This window comes from Ciconia boyciana, chromosome 27 (assembly GCF_034638445.1).
Source record: "Ciconia boyciana chromosome 27, ASM3463844v1, whole genome shotgun sequence".
NCBI classification, from domain to species: domain Eukaryota; kingdom Metazoa; phylum Chordata; class Aves; order Ciconiiformes; family Ciconiidae; genus Ciconia; species Ciconia boyciana.
Window position 1 is genome coordinate 1131210 of NC_132960.1, and position 18777 is coordinate 1149986.

The following is an 18777-nucleotide window of genomic DNA, read 5'->3' on the forward strand; positions in this document are numbered from 1 at the left end:
TTTTGATGCCAACAGTATTAAACACGCTGAGTTTCAGTTACAACTCTTGCTTTCTTGAGGATTTTATGATTACTTTTGCCACTTCTGTATCTGGGTACCTGAATTAACATCAATTCGTGAACAGATTAAGCTCGTTATATTTGGCGAGGTATCCATGCACTTGACAGAAGAGGAATGGAAAACTTGCTGATAAAATAACCTTGAACCATTTAAAATATCTTTGCCATGGGAATACCTGTAATGGATCAGTTACTGAAAGACATTGAGGCCAGCGACAGAAGGGAAAAAAACTCGACCAGAAGCCAGATTCTTCTGCTTCAAAGTACTCAAGGCATCAATTGTACTAATGATCAGCTTGCCCTACCTGTAGGTCATCTAGATCCTTGCAATGGCAACTACATCTCCAAGGCCTTCACCTTGCAAATTCTTCTAAACTAGTTCACCTGTGATGCAGGGTCCAAGAAGGGTCTCAAAATAAGCTGACAGCCAGCCCTGAACCAGACTGAGACCTAACCTTAAGGTAAGCTTACAGTAGACAGGTCCCCGAAACAGCTTCTTTCTACACTTGTGGTCAGCTTACCTTCTGTGAAGCATGCATCTGGGTCCAGATACTCCTCTGGTGCCTCCACAGGGACTTCTTCCACTTCGGGCTTTATGTCAATGGTGCTACCTTCAGAGGAGCTGGTATCATCAAGTTTCTTGAACACAAAATAAAACCCAATCCAATCTGTAACTAGTTCCCAACAAATATCAAACTTCATGATGACTCAGCAATTTTTTTCACCAGATTTACTGTAACGAAAGTTGTTTCCTCACTTCACCTCATTAAGATCCTGACCCAGCTTACATCTCATGTTAACAGGACAGACAGTATTAAGTGTTTATATTATATATATTTAGAAGTATTTGTGGCTCTCCATAGAGCAACTAGCACAAGAAACTTCTGTCTTGAGTGCAAAGACAACATCATCATATAAACAGAAGTTTTGTGCTGGAATTATCGAGTTCTCCCTCCCAAGATGCCTCCAGGCACACATGGGTCAAACGACTACAATGAATTTTTAGCATTTCATCCTACCTCTTTGCTGCCATCAGGATCCGTATCACTGCTGAAATCTTCTGTGTTGAGATTTTCAAAATCTGATTCACCTACAGCAATAGGTACCCGGACAGTGAGATTGGGGTTATTGATGAAGGACATGTGATCTTCATCTATTATGTACTTCTCCACGCTGCTCCCAATTCCACTCGTCGTGCCATTGCCATTCTTCTGATAATCAATGTCTCTGTTGATATCAGCCCCTGTATGGTTAGCGATGCAGTTCACCTTCTTGTCATACAATTCGTCCAAGGGTTTGACCTCATCTGCCTCTCTCTGCTTGAAATGAGTCTGCATGAACTCACGCACTTTTGCCTTGATCCAGGCAATGCCCTTCTTGATGCGAATAACAGAAATCTGCAGGTTGTTCATCTCCCCGTCATCATCTGTTGCTGCTAAGTTGTCTGCGCTGAAGGAGCTCAGTAGCAAGGCCAAGAACAGGTTCAGCACCTGAAGGAGAAGAGGTCACGCTTGGCAGAGCTGACACACAAGGATTATATTTCCAAAGCTGAATATGAGTATTTAGCCACTCGAGTCCTGCTGACGTTAACAGGGGCTGCAGAGCTAAGTCTCCAAACACCACACTGAGAACCAGCTCTGGTGCCCCACAGACCTGTTGAGGACTCAAGGAACAAGACGCTGATCCTGCAATGCGACCCATGAACAGGGGAGCCCTGTGCAGCACAACTCCGCTGGTGTCAGTGGGGTTTGGTGCAGGTAAAAGGGTCCCCGAGACCCTGACATAGAGCCCCTCGCAGGATCCCGACTGCAGATGTTAGAGAGAGGGATTTAAGCAGCAGCCATCCAAGGGATTTAAATTCAGTGTTAGTGGTTTAGTCCCATCTCTGGCTCAAAGGAAATGGGCCAAATCTAGGCATTTTGAGTGATCGCTCCCAGCTCTATTTCCTTGCCCACATCTAGTGATAGTCCCCCAAGACTTATTTTGTCAAAATCCCTTGGCAAGTCAAGCGCTCTCAGAGAGAGCTCACAACACTACTTAAGATATGCAACTGTTTACACTACTTTGTTCTTGCTTACATTTGCCTCCATAGACTTTTCTTCATAAAATTTAAGACCAGAAGGAAACATCATGATCTAGTCTAACCTCCCACACAACAGGCCGTGCAATTTCACCAGCCGATTCTTGCACACAACGATACCTCATGATTGAGCTAGTGGGCAGATTTTAGAAGAAACTTCCAACCTGATTTTAACACTTCAGGGCCTTCTCCTGCATAACAAATTATTTCCTCTCCTGGCATTTGAAAAGCCAGGTTTTGCTTCTTTTAAGCTTCTTTTACCCCCTCAGGCAAGGTGTGGGTCTGTCCCCTTTGACTGAGGGTTTTGTACCTCCAGCTTTTGTTGCAAAGTGCTTGGATGCTTTATTCGTGGGCAACTGTTTAAGGTGCTTATCAAGCAAAGCATATCCTTAATATTGCTCTACCAAAGCCATCAGGACTGTCAAAGGACATCAAAGGCCATGAAGGACCCCCAAGAGACTCACAAATCATTACTCCCTTGTCCTGTGGTCTCCCCATGTTCTACCCCACCCAGAGGCAACCAATAAAGACCATCAGTAACCATTTACTGACCACTAAATTTCCGATGACCATGACCATCATGAAGACAATCAAGCACATGGCCTGTCCTGCTACTTCCATACAATCCCACATGGTCTCAATCCATTCCCCACACAACACACGGAAGACAATAAGGAAGGAGTGGAAGAAATCGTGCATGTGCCAGCGGGGTAGCTCACAGTCCGGATTGATCTTGCAGACACACTCCTTGTAGCTTTTGCCGAAGAGCTGCATGCCCACCACAGCAAAGATGAACACGATGATGGCTAGCACCAAGGTCAAGTTCCCCAAAGCACCCACTGAGTTACCGATGATTTTTATCAGCATGTTCAGAGTGGGCCAGGACTTGGCCAGTTTGAAGACTCTCAGCTACAAAAAAACCCAAAAAAAACAAAACAGAAAAATGACACTTAATTTAATTTCATCTTAAACAAAAAGGAAAATCAGGTAGAACTTTCTAAACATCAACCATCTTGTATTTTACGTAAACATAAGCCCATGCTTCTGCTGCTGAAGTCAGTGAGCGTAGAGAATGCTTAACTTCTCTTTGAATTTGGCCTCCTGTATTTTGTACTTAATTATCCCTTACATGGTGATCTCCCTTTACAAAGGAAAAGTATAGAGCTTCTATCTTGCTTTGCAAACTTTGCAACATTAAGGAAGTCAGGAGACTTATTTGAAGGGTGTCTGTCACCAAAATTTACTTTTTCTTTCCTGAATGCTTCTCATCTTCCTCTGGAAAAAAGGACTTGTTTTCCTGGCATATCCGGAACATACAATCAAATAAGAGAGATCTCAAATAAGAGATCTCAAATAAGAGAATCTCATATGGAGACAGATTTTCTGAAGCTGGATAGAAGCGAAAGCTTCTGAGTACTGTGCTCTTCGGAAAATCTGACCTCAGTTGTGCTTCTCTGCGCCCAAAAATCTAACCTTGAGGTTTTCATAATTTAATTTTCAAAAGCTTAACCACTGACAGCACAAGTTAAAGCACATGACGGCTGTGGTATTCAGCACTGTTATTATCCTGTAACATACAACCTACCAAATTTGACCGCATGAAATAAGAGGCACATTCTAACACGGTCCATCTCCATCCATATTAAGTACTCTACACTGAGACATCTCCCAAGTCAGCCTTCACTGCCCACATGCAACAAGCTGTTGCTCAGATCTCACAAACAGCAGTTGTGAAGTAAGAAGAGACCACAAAAATGACACCATTCCATCTCTGTCCTCCCCAAAACAAACAAACAAACAAAAGTGGGTTTTGCCTTTACTTATGTAAAAAGCTTTCTAGTAGCTCCAAGATAGCAACATTCAAAAAGAACTGGAATATGGAATACCAATCGGAAAGATCGCAGCACGGAAAGTCCTTCCACATCTGCTAGACTCAGTTCCATTAAACTGAGGGAGACAATAAATCCATCAAAGATGTTCCAGCCTTCTTGGAAATAATAGTAGGGATCCATGGCAATGAGCTTCAGGAACATTTCTGCTGTGAAAATTCCAGTGAAAACCTGGAGTGGTGAGGAGAGAGACAGACAAAGAACATGCACAAGTTTCACTTTTGTTCATTTTCTGGTCTTCAGGCTAAATCTCAAACCATGAAATTTGTCATGCCGGTTCAAACATGCAGTCTGTGCAATGCCGCGTGCTTGTCTGCAACAGTCTCTTCTCCCCTGATGCAGCACAACTATCATCGACCTACTCAGGCATACCAGGAATTAACAGGTGGATTTTTAAGTAGTAACGGACCCTGACAAGAGAAGCACACCCTTAGCAAACATCTCTGAGTGGCCACAGACTGCAGTGAGGGCAAGCTCACGCCGCTCAGTGTCCTCTAGAGTCCGGAATAGCAGTTCTTTCAGTCTAAGTCTACATTAAAAAGCAACGTATCCCAGTAGGAGCAGATCTGTAAGGAATATTTACCAATACTATCTTACCAGATTTCCTACGGAGAGCACATGTTCAAACTCTGGGGTCATAGGATGGTGCTCCATTGCCATGAACAAAGTGTTCAGCACAATACAGATGGTGATGGCCAAGTCAACAAAAGGATCCATGACAATTAAGTTCACTATCTCCTTCAGCTTGATCCAGTACGGGTGGCATTCCCAGATCAAGAACGTGTTGGCAAATTTGTACCAGCAAGGGGGACACTTCCTCTGGGACTCTTCCAGCTCTACAGTTACAAAACAAAATAGCAACAGAGTTCAGTCTTCACCTCTAAGGCTGCTGGATCTGCCTGACGCTCAGCACGGCTAAAATACTGATTTTGCCTGTCCTGAACCTCTCTTGTGTCTCCCTGCTTGCACAACAACTCAATATTCTTGGGCCAAAGACACGTTTTGCCGTATGTACGCACAACACTCAAAACACAAGAACTCCAGAATGCTTGGCAATAGCTTAAGACAAAGAGTTACTAAGCCATCGACCTTATGACCGTGGCCAGTCACGCAGATCGCCACGACAGAAGAGTCAAGTCAAGTCTTCGTACTGAGCTTCGCTGACTTCTCCTTCGTACCTACGCAAGAGCTACACCGCATCTGCACGAGGTTACCGGAAGTCCAGTTCTAAACCTGTGCAACAGCCCCGCGTGGATCTTATGATTCAATCCAAATGATTTTAAATGAAGGGATACATTTACGTCAGAACTGATCAAGGTAACATGGTTTAACTCAAAGTTACAGATTCTAAACTGTCTTTGGTGCCAGTTTTTAAATGACTGAAGTGAATTCTGTGCTGAATGCAGACATGGTCTGAGAGGAAATATATCACATAATGCTGCAAAGGATTTTAAACAGGAATAAGCTCATTAAGACAAACTACATCCATTTACAGAAGTCAAACATGATGCTGTGTCCATTTTTTTAATCTGCCTTATTTCAAGTGCTTAGGGGGAAAAAAAAAAAAAATAAATCAGGAGTTCCCCCCCCTCTACTCTACGACTTGCAATGGTTCCATTCCGGCTATACAGCTGTTCATGCTGAAGTTTTATTTTTTATGGGTAGGGAAAGGACCACTGCGCTCTCTTTCTCATTGGTTCTCTGGTTGCTTAGTATTTAGTTGCCTTGGAATTTCTAAAGTTAAAAAAGAGGACCGTAGCACTGTAGCCTGTAGGCGTTTGCGCAGGAGGGAAGCAGCAGCAGAACCTTGCTCTGTTCTAAGTATATTTAGTTTTCATACAATTTTATTGCAGGAGACAGCAGGAATTTGAGATCATCAACCTCATATGGCTGCTGTTCATAAATTCTTGCTGGCTCCTGCATAACGTATTTGGAAATCTCATCTCCGTGTGCTGTCCATTTCAGAATTTCCGTCATGCAGAAGTCCCTTTCTCTTTTGACAGCTGTCACATTTCAGCTCTTAGCGTAGCTCAAATCTTTTTCCCCCGTGGACTGTAAGCAAAGGAGGGCCTCTCCAGTCCTTGGGAGATGGCAGAAGACAGAGCAGCTGTATCAGACATTGTCTTACTCCTATAATCTCCACACTGCATATTTGTTATTGTAAAATTACAACTCTTTGTTGTCTTCACCTCTGTATCTATATAATTCAGATGCAAAACCAAGAAAAAGAAAGTCTAATAAATACTTCCGTATCAATAATGACTCAAGAGAAGCAGGTTTAGGCAAAACCAATGCATGAATATGTACTACTCGAAAGCAGGGATAGCTAAATTCTGTATGTCTGAAGGGCACGCGCGTCCCCTGTCAGGTACCCAAGGCTCAAAACTGATCTCTGCTGTGCAGCACTTGTCCGAACAGTCGGGGAAGTCCTGACCTGAGCCCGGACTCCCCACCCTACACCCTTACAGACCAGCTATCGCTCTAAGCCCCTAAGCCACTACGAAGCCATCTCATGAAGTTTAACATTTGGCATCCTCTTGGACAAAGCGAGTGGACGCGTGTGTCCGTACCCGTATTTTGTGACCGGCCACACCTCTGGCCATGCAGAGGGACAGCCAGCACGGCTCCAGCACAAGGAACAGGGCAGATGTGTGAGGAACTATCCTACAACTGCCAGGAGGATGGGTCCTCTGTCTTCCTACAGCACACCACGAGAGGGCAATCGATGCATACATACCGAAAAATACCAAAGGCACACCTTCCAGCCATACCTACCCTCAACAAGGGTATTTGTCAACCCGGTCATTACACTGTTGGTTCGGTCCTTTCTTCCATAGGATGCATTCACCTGATCCATCGAGACCAAGAGAGACCCACCGGGTTTCTTTCTAATTTCGATTTCAGTAGTACCCTGCAAAATTCATATGCTGATTAATACAAGCTCTTAATCTGTCCAGTATTTTACATGCTATCAGCCTAGAAATATGGCACGTATGCCCAAGAGAGAAAAACACCTTTGTTCCCGCTACTCTTCTCACTTTCCTATATTATGTAAGTGGCCAAACCAAAACTCAAGGCCTCATTTCTGCTAGTACCAGTACTTTGCAGCCTTAGACAAATTAAGGACTACATTTTAAAGAACATTTCTAATGAAGACTGCTGTAGTACAAAGGAGTTTATACTCTGTAGTACTACCATACAGCACAGACAGGCAGTGACTCTTTTAATCGGTCTGCTCTACAACGCGGCTGGTCAGTGTGAACTCCACCCCAGCCTCATTTGAGCCACCGAAATTAATAAGGTTTAGGAACCAAGCACTTGACAGTATCAACATTTATTTCAAAATCTGCATACGAAAATTAGGCTAAAAGAAGCTCGGCCATATCAGTGTCCAAGAACTAACAGGGATTTCTCCCACTCTAGCCCCCTATGAAGCTGATTTTCGAACGCAGCAGGGACATGAAACCGTGTCTTGACGTCACCCTTGTGACGGATCACTTTGCTCCCCTCAAGTCACAGAGCTCGCCCTGCTAAAGGCACCTCACAGTTTCCCTCCTAAGATTGCTCTGGAAACACCAGTCCCCGTTTAGGCACAGACAATCTCGTGTGCTAACAGGTAACTGGTTTTTTTTTCCTCGTTACAGGAATTTGCCGCTGTCTGCTTGTGAACCAAGGTCTCTGCACAGCCCATGCAGCTCTCCCACCACGACAGCTAATTCCTTGCTGCATGTTAAACTCTCTCTACATACAGAGTTAGCAAAATAGCTGCTAAGTAAAACTTTCTCTCTTATGCATGCATCATGCAGATCACTATTCCTACCACATTCATGCTGTGTTAGAAAGAGAATTAAATACTGAAGCAAAACATTGTATTAACATGCTAACTAGGGAAGAAAAAAAACCAGGTAGCAACTGATGCTTAACATAACTAATTAAGGTCAAACAGGTTGCAAGAATTGAAATAACTAAAAAAAAAATAGCTTGGAATTCATAGGCATGGTAACCAGACTTTTCTCAGAAACAATTGATTTAGGTATCTCTCAAATTATGTTGTTTCAATCTTATCCAGATTCTTTTACGCCCTACTAACTAATATTCTATTTTTTGAGCTTTGTTTCTCTCCTGCATTATGAAATGTTGATCCACTAAAAAGGTTACTCAATACCAATTCAATCAACTAATTACAAAAAGTCACAGTCAAGGAAAATCCAAAAATTTAAAAAAAAAAATTAAAAAAATTCCGTATTTTACTAACAGCTTCCCTTACAAAATTTAGTGAGGGCTAAAAGATTGTTTGTATTTCCCTTTAAATCCCCAAATATTTTCTCTTATTGTACAGAACATTTGCAACAAACTTTGGTTGGTTTCCCCACTCCCAGGCTTTAAATAGCTCCTTAGGAATTGCCCCGACTTACACCAAGGGTTCCTACTACTATTAGCCCTTTAATTAAGGACTCAATTCCAAGCCTTTTTTTCCCAGGAAGCCAGGGGGAGGAGGAGGTGGGTCACTGAGTTTGAGAAGGAAAGAAAAGGGAAGTTAAAGCACAGGGTGTTTAATCCAATGCAGACTTTATCGTCTGCGGTCAGACAGACCGACTCTCATTCCGCCAGGGTCTCTGGTTCACTCGAAGGGCGGCATACAGGAGAGGAGCAGAGGACAGACCGCCATGCCTATGCTATCTACTCACTGACTTCCTTACACTGTCATCGGTAGCTGCCTTATCTATTTTCACCTCAGGCAGAAGGCGTCCCCCAGGCATGCTGGAAGGTGGGCCACCGATGAGGGACACCACGCCGTTGCAATCCACCGTGCTGTTCCTCTTCACGTTTCGGCGGAGGTTGGGGAAAATCCGCGAGGACCGGCTGCCTTGGCTGTAGCCGCTGTAGCCGCTGTAGCTGCTCCTTCGATCGCGACCGCGGATGGGGATGAAGAGGGAGTCTCTCCTGCCTTCACTTTCCTCCACTGTGCTGTGTTCGTCATCGGCGAACTCGTTCTCTGAACCTGGGTCACGAAATCGCCCTTTGTAGCTGAAGATGCTGCTCTTGCTATTGTGTCGGGAGAGAAAAGGGGAGCCTGGGATACTGAGGAGAGACTAGGAGGGAGAAAAGAAAGAATGACAACAGAGTGAATAGTATGGAAATAAAGCACTGCAGTGCCCGTCAAGTGCTGATAAAGTGGTTTCACTCCCTCTCCACATCTACGCAAACCATCACCACTTAGTTGTCGGCTATACTTTAAGAGTTGTTCACTCTTGGCTGGCTGCGCTACATCAGTGAAAAAGTTATCTGGTTCGATTCACTCCCCTCAGGAACAATTTCTGCCAGGGTAAGGGTGTGCAAGGGCTGTGAACTTGGGCCGTAAGTGTCCTCCTGATTCGCTGCAAGTTTAAGAAGGTGGGCAGATTCCTTTGACACGCTAATCGGGATCTAAACTAGAATATTATCCCGACTACAAGCAAACATAAACATGAGTGAAGAAAATGAAAACTACCTGGTTCATGATGGAAAATTTCCTTCCTAGCCTGTTATCTGGTAGCCTGAATGCTTTCCTCCTCATGCCGTCCTCAGATTCAGACTTGAACACCTTTTCATTGTCACACTTCTCCTCTCCTTCTGACAGTTCCTTGTCCTTTCGTTTTTTCCTCCTGTTTCGACGCTCCTTAGCGCTCTTGGAACTGAGCTTGGAAATCTCCGAAGAGCTCCGAGACATCCTCCCCCCACCGTCATCTTCCACAGCATCTTCAGAGACTGTCCCTGCTGAAGTGACCATAGCAGCAGCCTGAGGGTGTAGGCAAGAGAAGGGAAAAATAAATCAGATCTTACCATGATTAATACTCCATTTTCTGCTTTAAGAAAGAGTGTGGCTTAATGCATGTAAGTACAAGTTTTTGGGGCAGGACTGAGAAGCTTATGTTTTCTCTTGGAAGAAACCTGCAGCCAGGACTTGTAAAAATTTTTACAGTCTACTTTTGCAGGTAGTAAAATCTCTCAGCTTTGTTTATAAGCATTTGATAAAGGTCCAACAAAGATATACTTGCCTGTCTTGCAAAGATATTCCCACACTTAACTAGGAACTCTGGGAACATTTAAGATTTCCTTAATAGAAGGGAGTTTTCCAGTACAAAATAAACACAGCAAGCTTGCATATAATTCAGGAAAAACAAGCAGCAGCAGGGAAGGGATACTGCACAACGTCAACCCCAGTCAACAGAGGACGTGATGCCAGGGCAAGCCAGCCATGGCATTGCTGCATTATTTGATTATACAGCCCTGCTCTGTAATAACAGGCAAATAAATCTTAAAATATGTAAACGCATCCAAAAATATACAATCAAAACACTCACCTGTGCTTCTTCCTGCTGCTTCTTCAATTGTTCTAACATGGCCTTAAATTCTGCCTCCTTCTGCTCTGCCTCCTCCAATGTGGCCTGGTTCTGCTCTTCATAAGCCATAGCCACCACAGCCAAAATTAGATTAACCAGATAGAACGATCCCACAAAGATCACCAAGACAAAGAAGATCATGTAGGTTTTTCCTGCTGCTCGTAAGGTCTGGAAGTAGAAAAGAACAGTAGAAGGAAGAGAAAAGGAAAGGGGAAAGCAATTTCAGAGTGACACCCGATATGTGAACTGATCCCAAGTTTCTTGACCTGAATGCTTCTAAGAAAATATAGCAGTGCTGAATATTTAACATCTCTGCACTTCCACTGCAAAGCACTAAGACACTGCACATTCATTAGCCATAAACACAAAAGGTGACATCCCTCCTCTTCTCTTAAGGGAACATCCAATGGATGCAAATGGAAAATGATTCAGAAGTACAGTGTGAAACTCAATGCTTAGACTCCCTTAAAACAAAACAAAATAGAAGAAAAGCCATTTCAGCAAGGTCCCCAGACCATCCTCAGGTTACAAGGAAACGCTCTGCCCTCCAAAGCGCCCGAGCACCTTCTGTGAGCAGAGCCGAACTGCTCACAATCTTCTGCAGCAGGCGGTCAGGTTCTTCCAGAATTAATTCACAGTTCAGCTGTAGGCAGGCTGAGGACCTACCAACCCTTCTGGACTCAAAAGCACAACACCTGCTTACAGGTAACATCCCCTTCCTCCTCAACACACGATATCTCATTATGCAGCTTTACTTGTAGATACTCTTTCAGATAGGAGGAATAAAATAAAGCTTGTCATGTTTTCCTTTCCCGTATTGTCCCCAAATTCTCATCTTGTATAACACCGAAGCAAAGTGTTTACTTACTAATTGATACAAGTTTTCCCAAAAGTCCTGAGTCATAAGGCGAAATAAAGCCAGAAAAGCCCAGCTGAAAGTGTCAAAGCTTGTGTAACCATAGTTCGGGTTCCGTCCTGCTTTCATGCATGTGTAACCCTCCGGACATTGACTGTGAAGAAGACGACAGCCATTTCAGGGCATCACGGCAGTAAAAGGGGATAGAGCAAGTTGACAACATGCACATTATCCATGCTGACGGAGATTTTTCACAACCCTCGTAACAAATGGCATGCATTTTGCTTTCCATGTCAAGTAAGATTAGCAGACAAGGAGACTGACAGACAGGATTTCAGAAAAGCCCTGTTATCTTTGTCCTACGGAAACAAGATGCGGCAATGCGAGGCTCTTCACCCAGCGTGAGCCAAAAGGAGTAGCTTTTGCCACAAGTGTCTTTAGAGCTGAAGGACTGGGTGAAAAACCAATTGGAGGCAATAGCAGGTGGAAAGTTTCCATTTATGGACCTCCATCCCTTACTTCTCTGATGATTCTTATGATTGGATTCAGAGGGAAATAATCCCACTAGTAATCATCATTAGACGTACCTGCCTCTTGAGATGACATGAAAAATATCAGCTTACATTGTGTTAGTCAAACAGATAGTAACAATGGATTAATAATTAGATTAAGAAACGTGAAACCTTTCACATGTGAAATAACACCAGAATCAACAAAGGAAGCAACAGGAAATATTCCAAAGGTTTTACCATCATTATCCAACATCAACGGTAATCAGAGTCTCTACTTTTAATAAAGCTCAACACTCACCCTGCATCTGAGCTGTTACCACAGAGCAAAGGATCAGGGGCGCCAGGAATTATGTAAAAATTTGCTGAAGAAGATGAAAAAGAAAAGATTACATGCACACACATATGGAGTTAGAGGATTTAACATAGTATAAAATCCTTCGCTTAAGGGCCCCCTAGATCCCCTACTGATAAATTTATCAGTAAACTAACTCAGCTTTAAATAACATTAGCCCCACTAACTGTGCCTGAGTTTAAACACCTTTCTGGAAGTCAGTATAGCATTTTGAATAAAGATTTAAAACTAGCTGACTGCACAGCAGAGAAGCTCGAAGGGAGGAAGAAATTAATTTACAAAAACTCGGAGGCTGGTTCCTTGATCGTCCACAGCATCATTTACAGCTCTGAAATCCTGCCGGCGTGGAAGGATGCTGCAAAGCAGAAACAGGTACCAACAACTTCATGTGCATTCTCTGAAGAACTCAGCAAAACTAAGTGAAGGACCTGACATTCAGCCCAGGGGTTTAACTGGGCAGAGTTACTTCCTTTTCACCATATTGAAACAGTTTTATTGGAAACAAAACAGAAAAAAAAAAAAAAAGGCATTTTTGACAAAATCTTTATTTAGCTAAAAGAGCACAGCCAAGACCTTCTAAAGGATGAACCCAACTAGAAACACCTTAACAAGGCCAGATTTCTAAAAACTGAAAAATAGCTGAGCAAGGGGTTTTTACTGCACAAAGCTGGACACACCACATCGTAAGCCAGGTCAGAAATCCTGGTCAGCAGCATTAAGTCAAATAAGAAGGTTTTAGGGAGTATCACTGCAGAAATACCTACACATATTGTTGGTGTATTCCTCCCAGTCAAAGCCCTTAGAGCCGTTATCCAGAAGAGTCTCATTCACATTAATTGGCCATATCACACACTTGTTCCTTAAATTGCCCATAAACAGCTGCAACCCGATCAGAGCAAAGACACTGAGACAAAATACTGTCAAGATCATTACATCTGACAGCTTCTTCACAGACTGAATTAGGGCACCCACAATGGTCTTCAAGCCTGCAGAGAAGAAAACAAGACTAGAAATCACTCCTGTAGAATGAAGAGACATCAAAAATTCAAATACATACAGTACCTTACGACCGCTATAGGGTGGCAAAAGGTTGTTGCTACAAAATGGCCGGGTTCCTGGGAACCACCACTCGCATTCAGGTTTTTTCCATACCGTTCAACAAAGGTGATGAATGAACCAAGCTCACTGGTTTCGATGGTGAACTAGCAATAGTTAGAACAAAATAAAATACCAACGTCCGTCCCTGACAAGATCTGAGCCTTGCAGCAGAGGATGCAAAGCGTACTCAGGAGTCACTGCCGTGAAAGCAGGGTTTGTCTAAAGAGATGTTAAATTAAGATACACTGCTACAAACCTCTCCATGGACACATTTAGTTGTGTTTCAGCTTGGCTTATTGGCACAAACTACGACAACTTACAAAGATCAAATACCTTTTGAACTGTCTACTTCTTAAGTTTCTGCTGCTTAACTAAACCATTTCAGCACGTCCCCTTTCCTTGCGGGAGCTGAATCCTTCGTTTAGATCATGGGTTTTGTTACGGGTAGGGCAGGATTTCATCCAGAGTGCTGGCTCTTTGGGTTTTACCAAGGCCGTCGGGATCATTAATAGGCAAGGCTCAATAATAAAAGTAAGCTCAGGCATAAGCCAAGAATCCTGCCGGTTTCCCAAACCAGTCTGGTCTGTTCATGAACTGGGGGAAGAACGCAGCACTAATGCTTTCAGGAGACAGATCTAAACAAGCAAGAATTTGGGATGCAGGAACAATACAGTATTAGGGCCCTTTAGTTAGCCTTTCTGATGTTAAGTAGGATGATCTTGCATTCGTAAATGAGTAGTGAAGGAGGCTGAAGGGAGGAAGGAAAAAAAAAAAATCACAGATCCAGCTGAATTTGGGGCTAGTCAGATCCAGGTGCAGGTGTACTCTGCAATAAACCTTTGACAAGAAACCTTTCTATACCAACAGAGGTTTGATCCACTTCAGGAACATAAAGATTCAAAAAAATACATAAATAAAAAGGAATTATTACAGAGGAAAAATTTTTTAAAGTGCATTTTACTTCAATCTTCAAAACTTTTAATCAATGCCAAAGCCCTACTCCAACACAGAGCAGTTTTTGGCTGTTAGTTCTGGCAGACAAATAACCATGACACCACTCGCTTGCATGCTCATCTCCATCGCTCACATATGCACGGCTCTGCACATGCAGCCCTGTACGCCAGCGCCTGGGTTTCTGGTTTGTATGCTGCTCTCTCACAGGCATATAAGGAGAACGGGGCTTTGACCCAAGATGAGAAACTGGCAGCAAGAGCGTTCCCAGTCCAGTCACAGGACAAATACAACTTCAACAGCTTTCAGCTGAAGCAATCGCCTTCGTACTGCACATCCAGATTACCCCGGGGCCTATTTAATGGAGGTGTGGCACAGGCTGCAGTGCATGGAGACTGGTGGCATTGGTCAATTAAAATATCAATAACTCAAGTGCCAGTAAAAAGCTTTAGACCACCACAGAGTTTAATATGGCCTACCAAGCCATAACATGAAAGCAATATTTTAATGTTTTAGCTCATAGGTGCCACAGTCTACTCCTGTCACGCAAATCCATACAGACCCTCTACCTGCATGGAATTTTGTCCAGTGGCATGTCATATTCTGGTAATATTTCCCATTTTTATCTTGCCTAAAAAACACCCTGAGGATAATTCCAATTATTGACAGAAGAGGTAGTTAGCACTCGTCATGATGAGTTTCTCATTAGCTCAGCACAGTGTTAAAATTCCCATTCCACTACATGCGCTGAAGCAGAAGGGGAACCCCTTTATATTTTAATATTAAGCGTATTCTAAAACTCACTCCTTCCCCGAGACATGCTAACACCAAAACCCATAAAGAGCACTCTATGCCTAAGCTCATATTAAATAACCCAAAAGGCTAATTACACAAATGCTTTACATTCCTCATATCCTTAGTCACAAAATCCAGAGGGGAGCAAGGTTTGTGCTTTACCTACGTGCTGCAGAACCACAGCTGGGGCAACCCTACCCCAGAGCCTAACCGATACAAATAGCCCAAGTTTTGCCATTTACAGTTCCAGCCCCGGATGAGTTCAGTGTGCCCAACGCTCAAACAGGATCCCCTCGGCTGCGTGCAGCAAATCACCCCTTTAATAAAAGTGGGCAGCAAATCAGCCCTTTAGTAAAAAGCATGGCTGCGCTGAGCTTAGAAGGGCTCAGATCCACCCCCCGGCTGTCATTTGAAATAAAAGGAAAACTCCATTAGTTTTGAGTAGTGTGGAGAGAACGATACAAAACTGAACTGTTCTGCTCCTTTCCATAGGAAGACACGGCATGCTGTCACACACTTAGTCACCAGCTCATTAAAGTTGCATCATCTTCACTTTGCTATGATTATGAAAGCAAAACACATACGAAACTTATTTGAACATCGATGCTGTTCTTTGAGCAAGCCAGTTAATACCTGTAGCAGGCTGATAGAATCGCAACTGCACTTCAGCTCCGTCTAGTGCACTGCTAACAGCAACTACCAAATATCTTTTGCTCTTTGTATGTGCACTGCCAAACATTAAGGAAGGCTAAGTAAGAACATTACTCTGGCATACTCTCATTCGGTGCAAGGAAAGCAGGTGCCACTTAAGAACATCATGCACAACAGCCATGTACATCTGATGGGTTTAGCAGTCTGGAATGGGGACAAAAGTGATGGGCCCCTACAATTCCATAGTCTCTTTCCTGGCAAACGTATATGCAAGTGTAGCCTGAGAAAGCAAAAGAACCATTATCAGTTAATGCATTAGGAAACAAACCACAAAGAAATAGAAGACCAAAACTCATCAATCGATTATTTAGGGTGCCTACCTTGAGACAGGTCAAGCACCTGAAAACTGGACAACTACAGATGCTTCAGTGCCTATGAAAATTGAGTCTTGGGCTTGACCTTAAAATTAGGGACGCTTTTGAGAAACCATCTGCACAAGACTTTTCTATACAAGAACTCAGGATCAGAATCGTATTCTCAGTCCTTAACGCCTCCGTGGTCTCGTACAATAAAGGAAGGGCCATTGCTTATCCTTTGACACCCAGATTGACTCAAGAGTCTAGAAGTAGCTTCGCAAGTGATGGTCCTGCAAAGTCCAGCTCTGGGGGTGGCATGTGAAATGGGCAGGTCTATGAATTAGGACTTCTGGCTTACTGAAAGCACAGTCAGTACTTTGGGCCACACACTATTGCATTAATAGCTGACAACTGGTTCCACTACAAGATACAAATGCAAAAGCCGGTAGTGCCAATGCTCCATGTAGCTTAGTCCATCTCAAAATGGCAGCATCAACCCTTTCTGAAGACGGGGAGGCAAGCTTATTGTCATTACCTGGAAGACAACCTGCCCCAGATCCCATCAGACCACGTCACTGGAGTAGCCTCACGCAGAAAGGTTTTAATCTTGGTGGGGTTTTGCTCACTTGCTTTACAAACTTATTCCTAAAACAACTCTAGAAACACTGATGATAATGGGATGACTCACGGAGCAAGAAACCGTTCAGCCTGAGAAGGAAGGGAGTGCCTGATCCTTTACTCATCTGGAACTAAACTTTAGGCCTGGCTTTCATTTCAGAGATCGGATAGCCACATGCCTACACAGGGATAAAGAAGTACGGGAACAGCAGACTCTTCATCCCCTAATTTGATGGCTCAGAAGCCTTAATTTCAAACTACTCTGCTTATACAGACTGCAAAGCCCATCAAAAATATCCCAGTGCCATTTCTGAGAAATAAGCAATGCAGGACGGGAGGGGAGATATGGAAAAGAGATACACGCAAGACCAGCCTTTAATGCTTAATGGTTCTCACCTGGAATAACAGAGATAGTTTTCAAAGCTCGGAGAACTCTGAAAGTTCTCAATGCTGAGACATTCCCAAGGTCCACAAACTCTGTGACATATCTGCAATGAGGGAGGTCACACACAAAAAACACAATGACAATACACACACCAAAATAAAACAACAACTACAGACAAAGCAATACATCACTCACAGGGGCCTGTACCCAACAGCTAACACCAACCGGAGGCCGCCTTACCTGGAATTACAGAAATAGTTTTCAAAGCTCTCAGAACCCTGAAAGTGCGCAGAGCTGAAACATTGCCTAGGTTTACAAACTCTGTTATATACCTGCAGAATTAAACCAGAGTTAATGGCACCGTTGGGGTCACCTTCCTTTTCATATAGTTGTCTGTTTGTAGGAAACAGCTTGTAATTTAAAATGCTTTAGAATTGGCATTTAAAAGAGAGAGACAGAAAATTTCAGAGCCAAAACATGGTTTAAGTCTCTCCACGCTGCAGCCGGCTTGTCCGGGTGCACGGTTAGATACCGGCATTCTCGCCTATATAGGACCTGAAAATTTAATGCCATCTCTACAAAAGGAATTAATTGTAAAACCATCCAATATGCGAGGAGACGTGGTGATGTCCCCTCAGTTCGGTGGTTACAGGTATATTCGCTTCACTTCATGCTTTTAATAAAGCACGATCATCTTTTGCTTTCATTAGTGTCCTTCATTTTAATCCTTTATGCTTTACTACCTGTTTGTGAGCCACAGGTAGGTGTGATTATAACCCATTTTACAAGGGGATAAACCTGATACACAGAGGATAAGAGGCTTAGTGCAACGTTAACGGAGTCATATTTTACCACAACTTAGAACAGAACATTTCCTCTGTGCTGTCTGGGGAGAAACATGGTATGAAAAAGCAAAGAAATGCACAATATTCAAGATTCTTCCTAGTGCAGAAAGGCCTCAAGTGCTTCATAAAACTTAGACCCTATTAGTGGGATTTAAATAACGCACAGGCTTGCTCTAGCCCTTGACATAAAAAAGGATTGTATTGGAAGTCTACAGGCAACCTCACTGGAAATCAGGAGGTTACAGAGTTAGCTCAGCTAGAGATTTAGCACATTTATTTAAGACCAATGCATCGGGCCTTTTAAAGCTGGCATGCTCTTACTTGTTAATTTATCAAGAAACAAAGGAAATAACCAATTCACAGGTTGAATCCGATCTGTGTGCACAGAACCGGGAGCCTCACCCACGCAGGCGTGTTTACACTGTGCACAGCAGATCTCCGTCTATTCTGAAGTAAAACTAAAGCATCAGTGAGCTACTGGTTATTTGCCTTTTGTGTACAATGTCCAACTCTTTGCATATAATTTAAATACACGACTAAAAGGCAAGCAGAAAAAGAGCAGCAGTTCAGGAAAATCAACAACCTTGGGTGCAGAATCCAGCCAAAAAAAAAAGGCATTTTATATGATTAAAGCATTTTACTACAATTAGATTCAAATGCTCTGAACCCTTGAAAATTAGGCTCCTGAACCTTCCTACATGATCCCTCAGTTTTCATCGGCCGTTGTTGACTACAGGAGCCCAAACATGCACACGTGCAATATTCCAAAAAACAAATGTAAAAGGGAAAAAAACACCACCACTCTTCCCCCAGCGCCTCAGACTACCAGTGACATACACCTGGTTTCCATCAGCGGTACTAAACCTAAGCAACGATCAACGCAGGCCAATAAGGAAAAAAACAGAAATCTAGCGTGCATCTCCTGGTTCAGCTGTGAATTCAGACAT

The 18777-nt window shown here is 43.2% G+C and overlaps 1 protein-coding gene across 7 annotated transcripts in view; it reads right to left on the reverse strand.

The window, feature by feature from the left end:
- Positions 1 to 18777, reverse strand: part of SCN8A (sodium voltage-gated channel alpha subunit 8) — a 56775-nt gene that overhangs the window by 15841 nt on the left and 22157 nt on the right. For 3 of the 7 annotated variants that reach the window (XM_072847144.1, XM_072847138.1, XM_072847137.1), the window contains 13 exons: positions 16997 to 17088; positions 12896 to 13117; positions 12078 to 12141; positions 11280 to 11421; positions 10373 to 10579; positions 9520 to 9807; positions 8762 to 9121; positions 6804 to 6939; positions 4626 to 4864; positions 4026 to 4199; positions 2692 to 3048; positions 1079 to 1549; positions 581 to 698 (listed from right to left, as the gene is read on the reverse strand). In XM_072847144.1, the coding sequence (XP_072703245.1) occupies positions 581 to 698; positions 1079 to 1549; positions 2692 to 3048; positions 4026 to 4199; positions 4626 to 4864; positions 6804 to 6939; positions 8762 to 9121; positions 9520 to 9807; positions 10373 to 10579; positions 11280 to 11421; positions 12078 to 12141; positions 12896 to 13117; positions 16997 to 17088 (2870 nt within the window). Of the gene's footprint in view, positions 1 to 580; positions 699 to 1078; positions 1550 to 2691; positions 3049 to 4025; positions 4200 to 4625; positions 4865 to 6803; positions 6940 to 8761; positions 9122 to 9519; positions 9808 to 10372; positions 10580 to 11279; positions 11422 to 12077; positions 12142 to 12895; positions 13118 to 15608; positions 15707 to 15750; positions 15847 to 16996; positions 17089 to 18777 lie in introns of those variants that run through there. The other 4 variants (XM_072847140.1, XM_072847139.1, XM_072847143.1 and 1 more) reach the window with 3 other exon arrangements.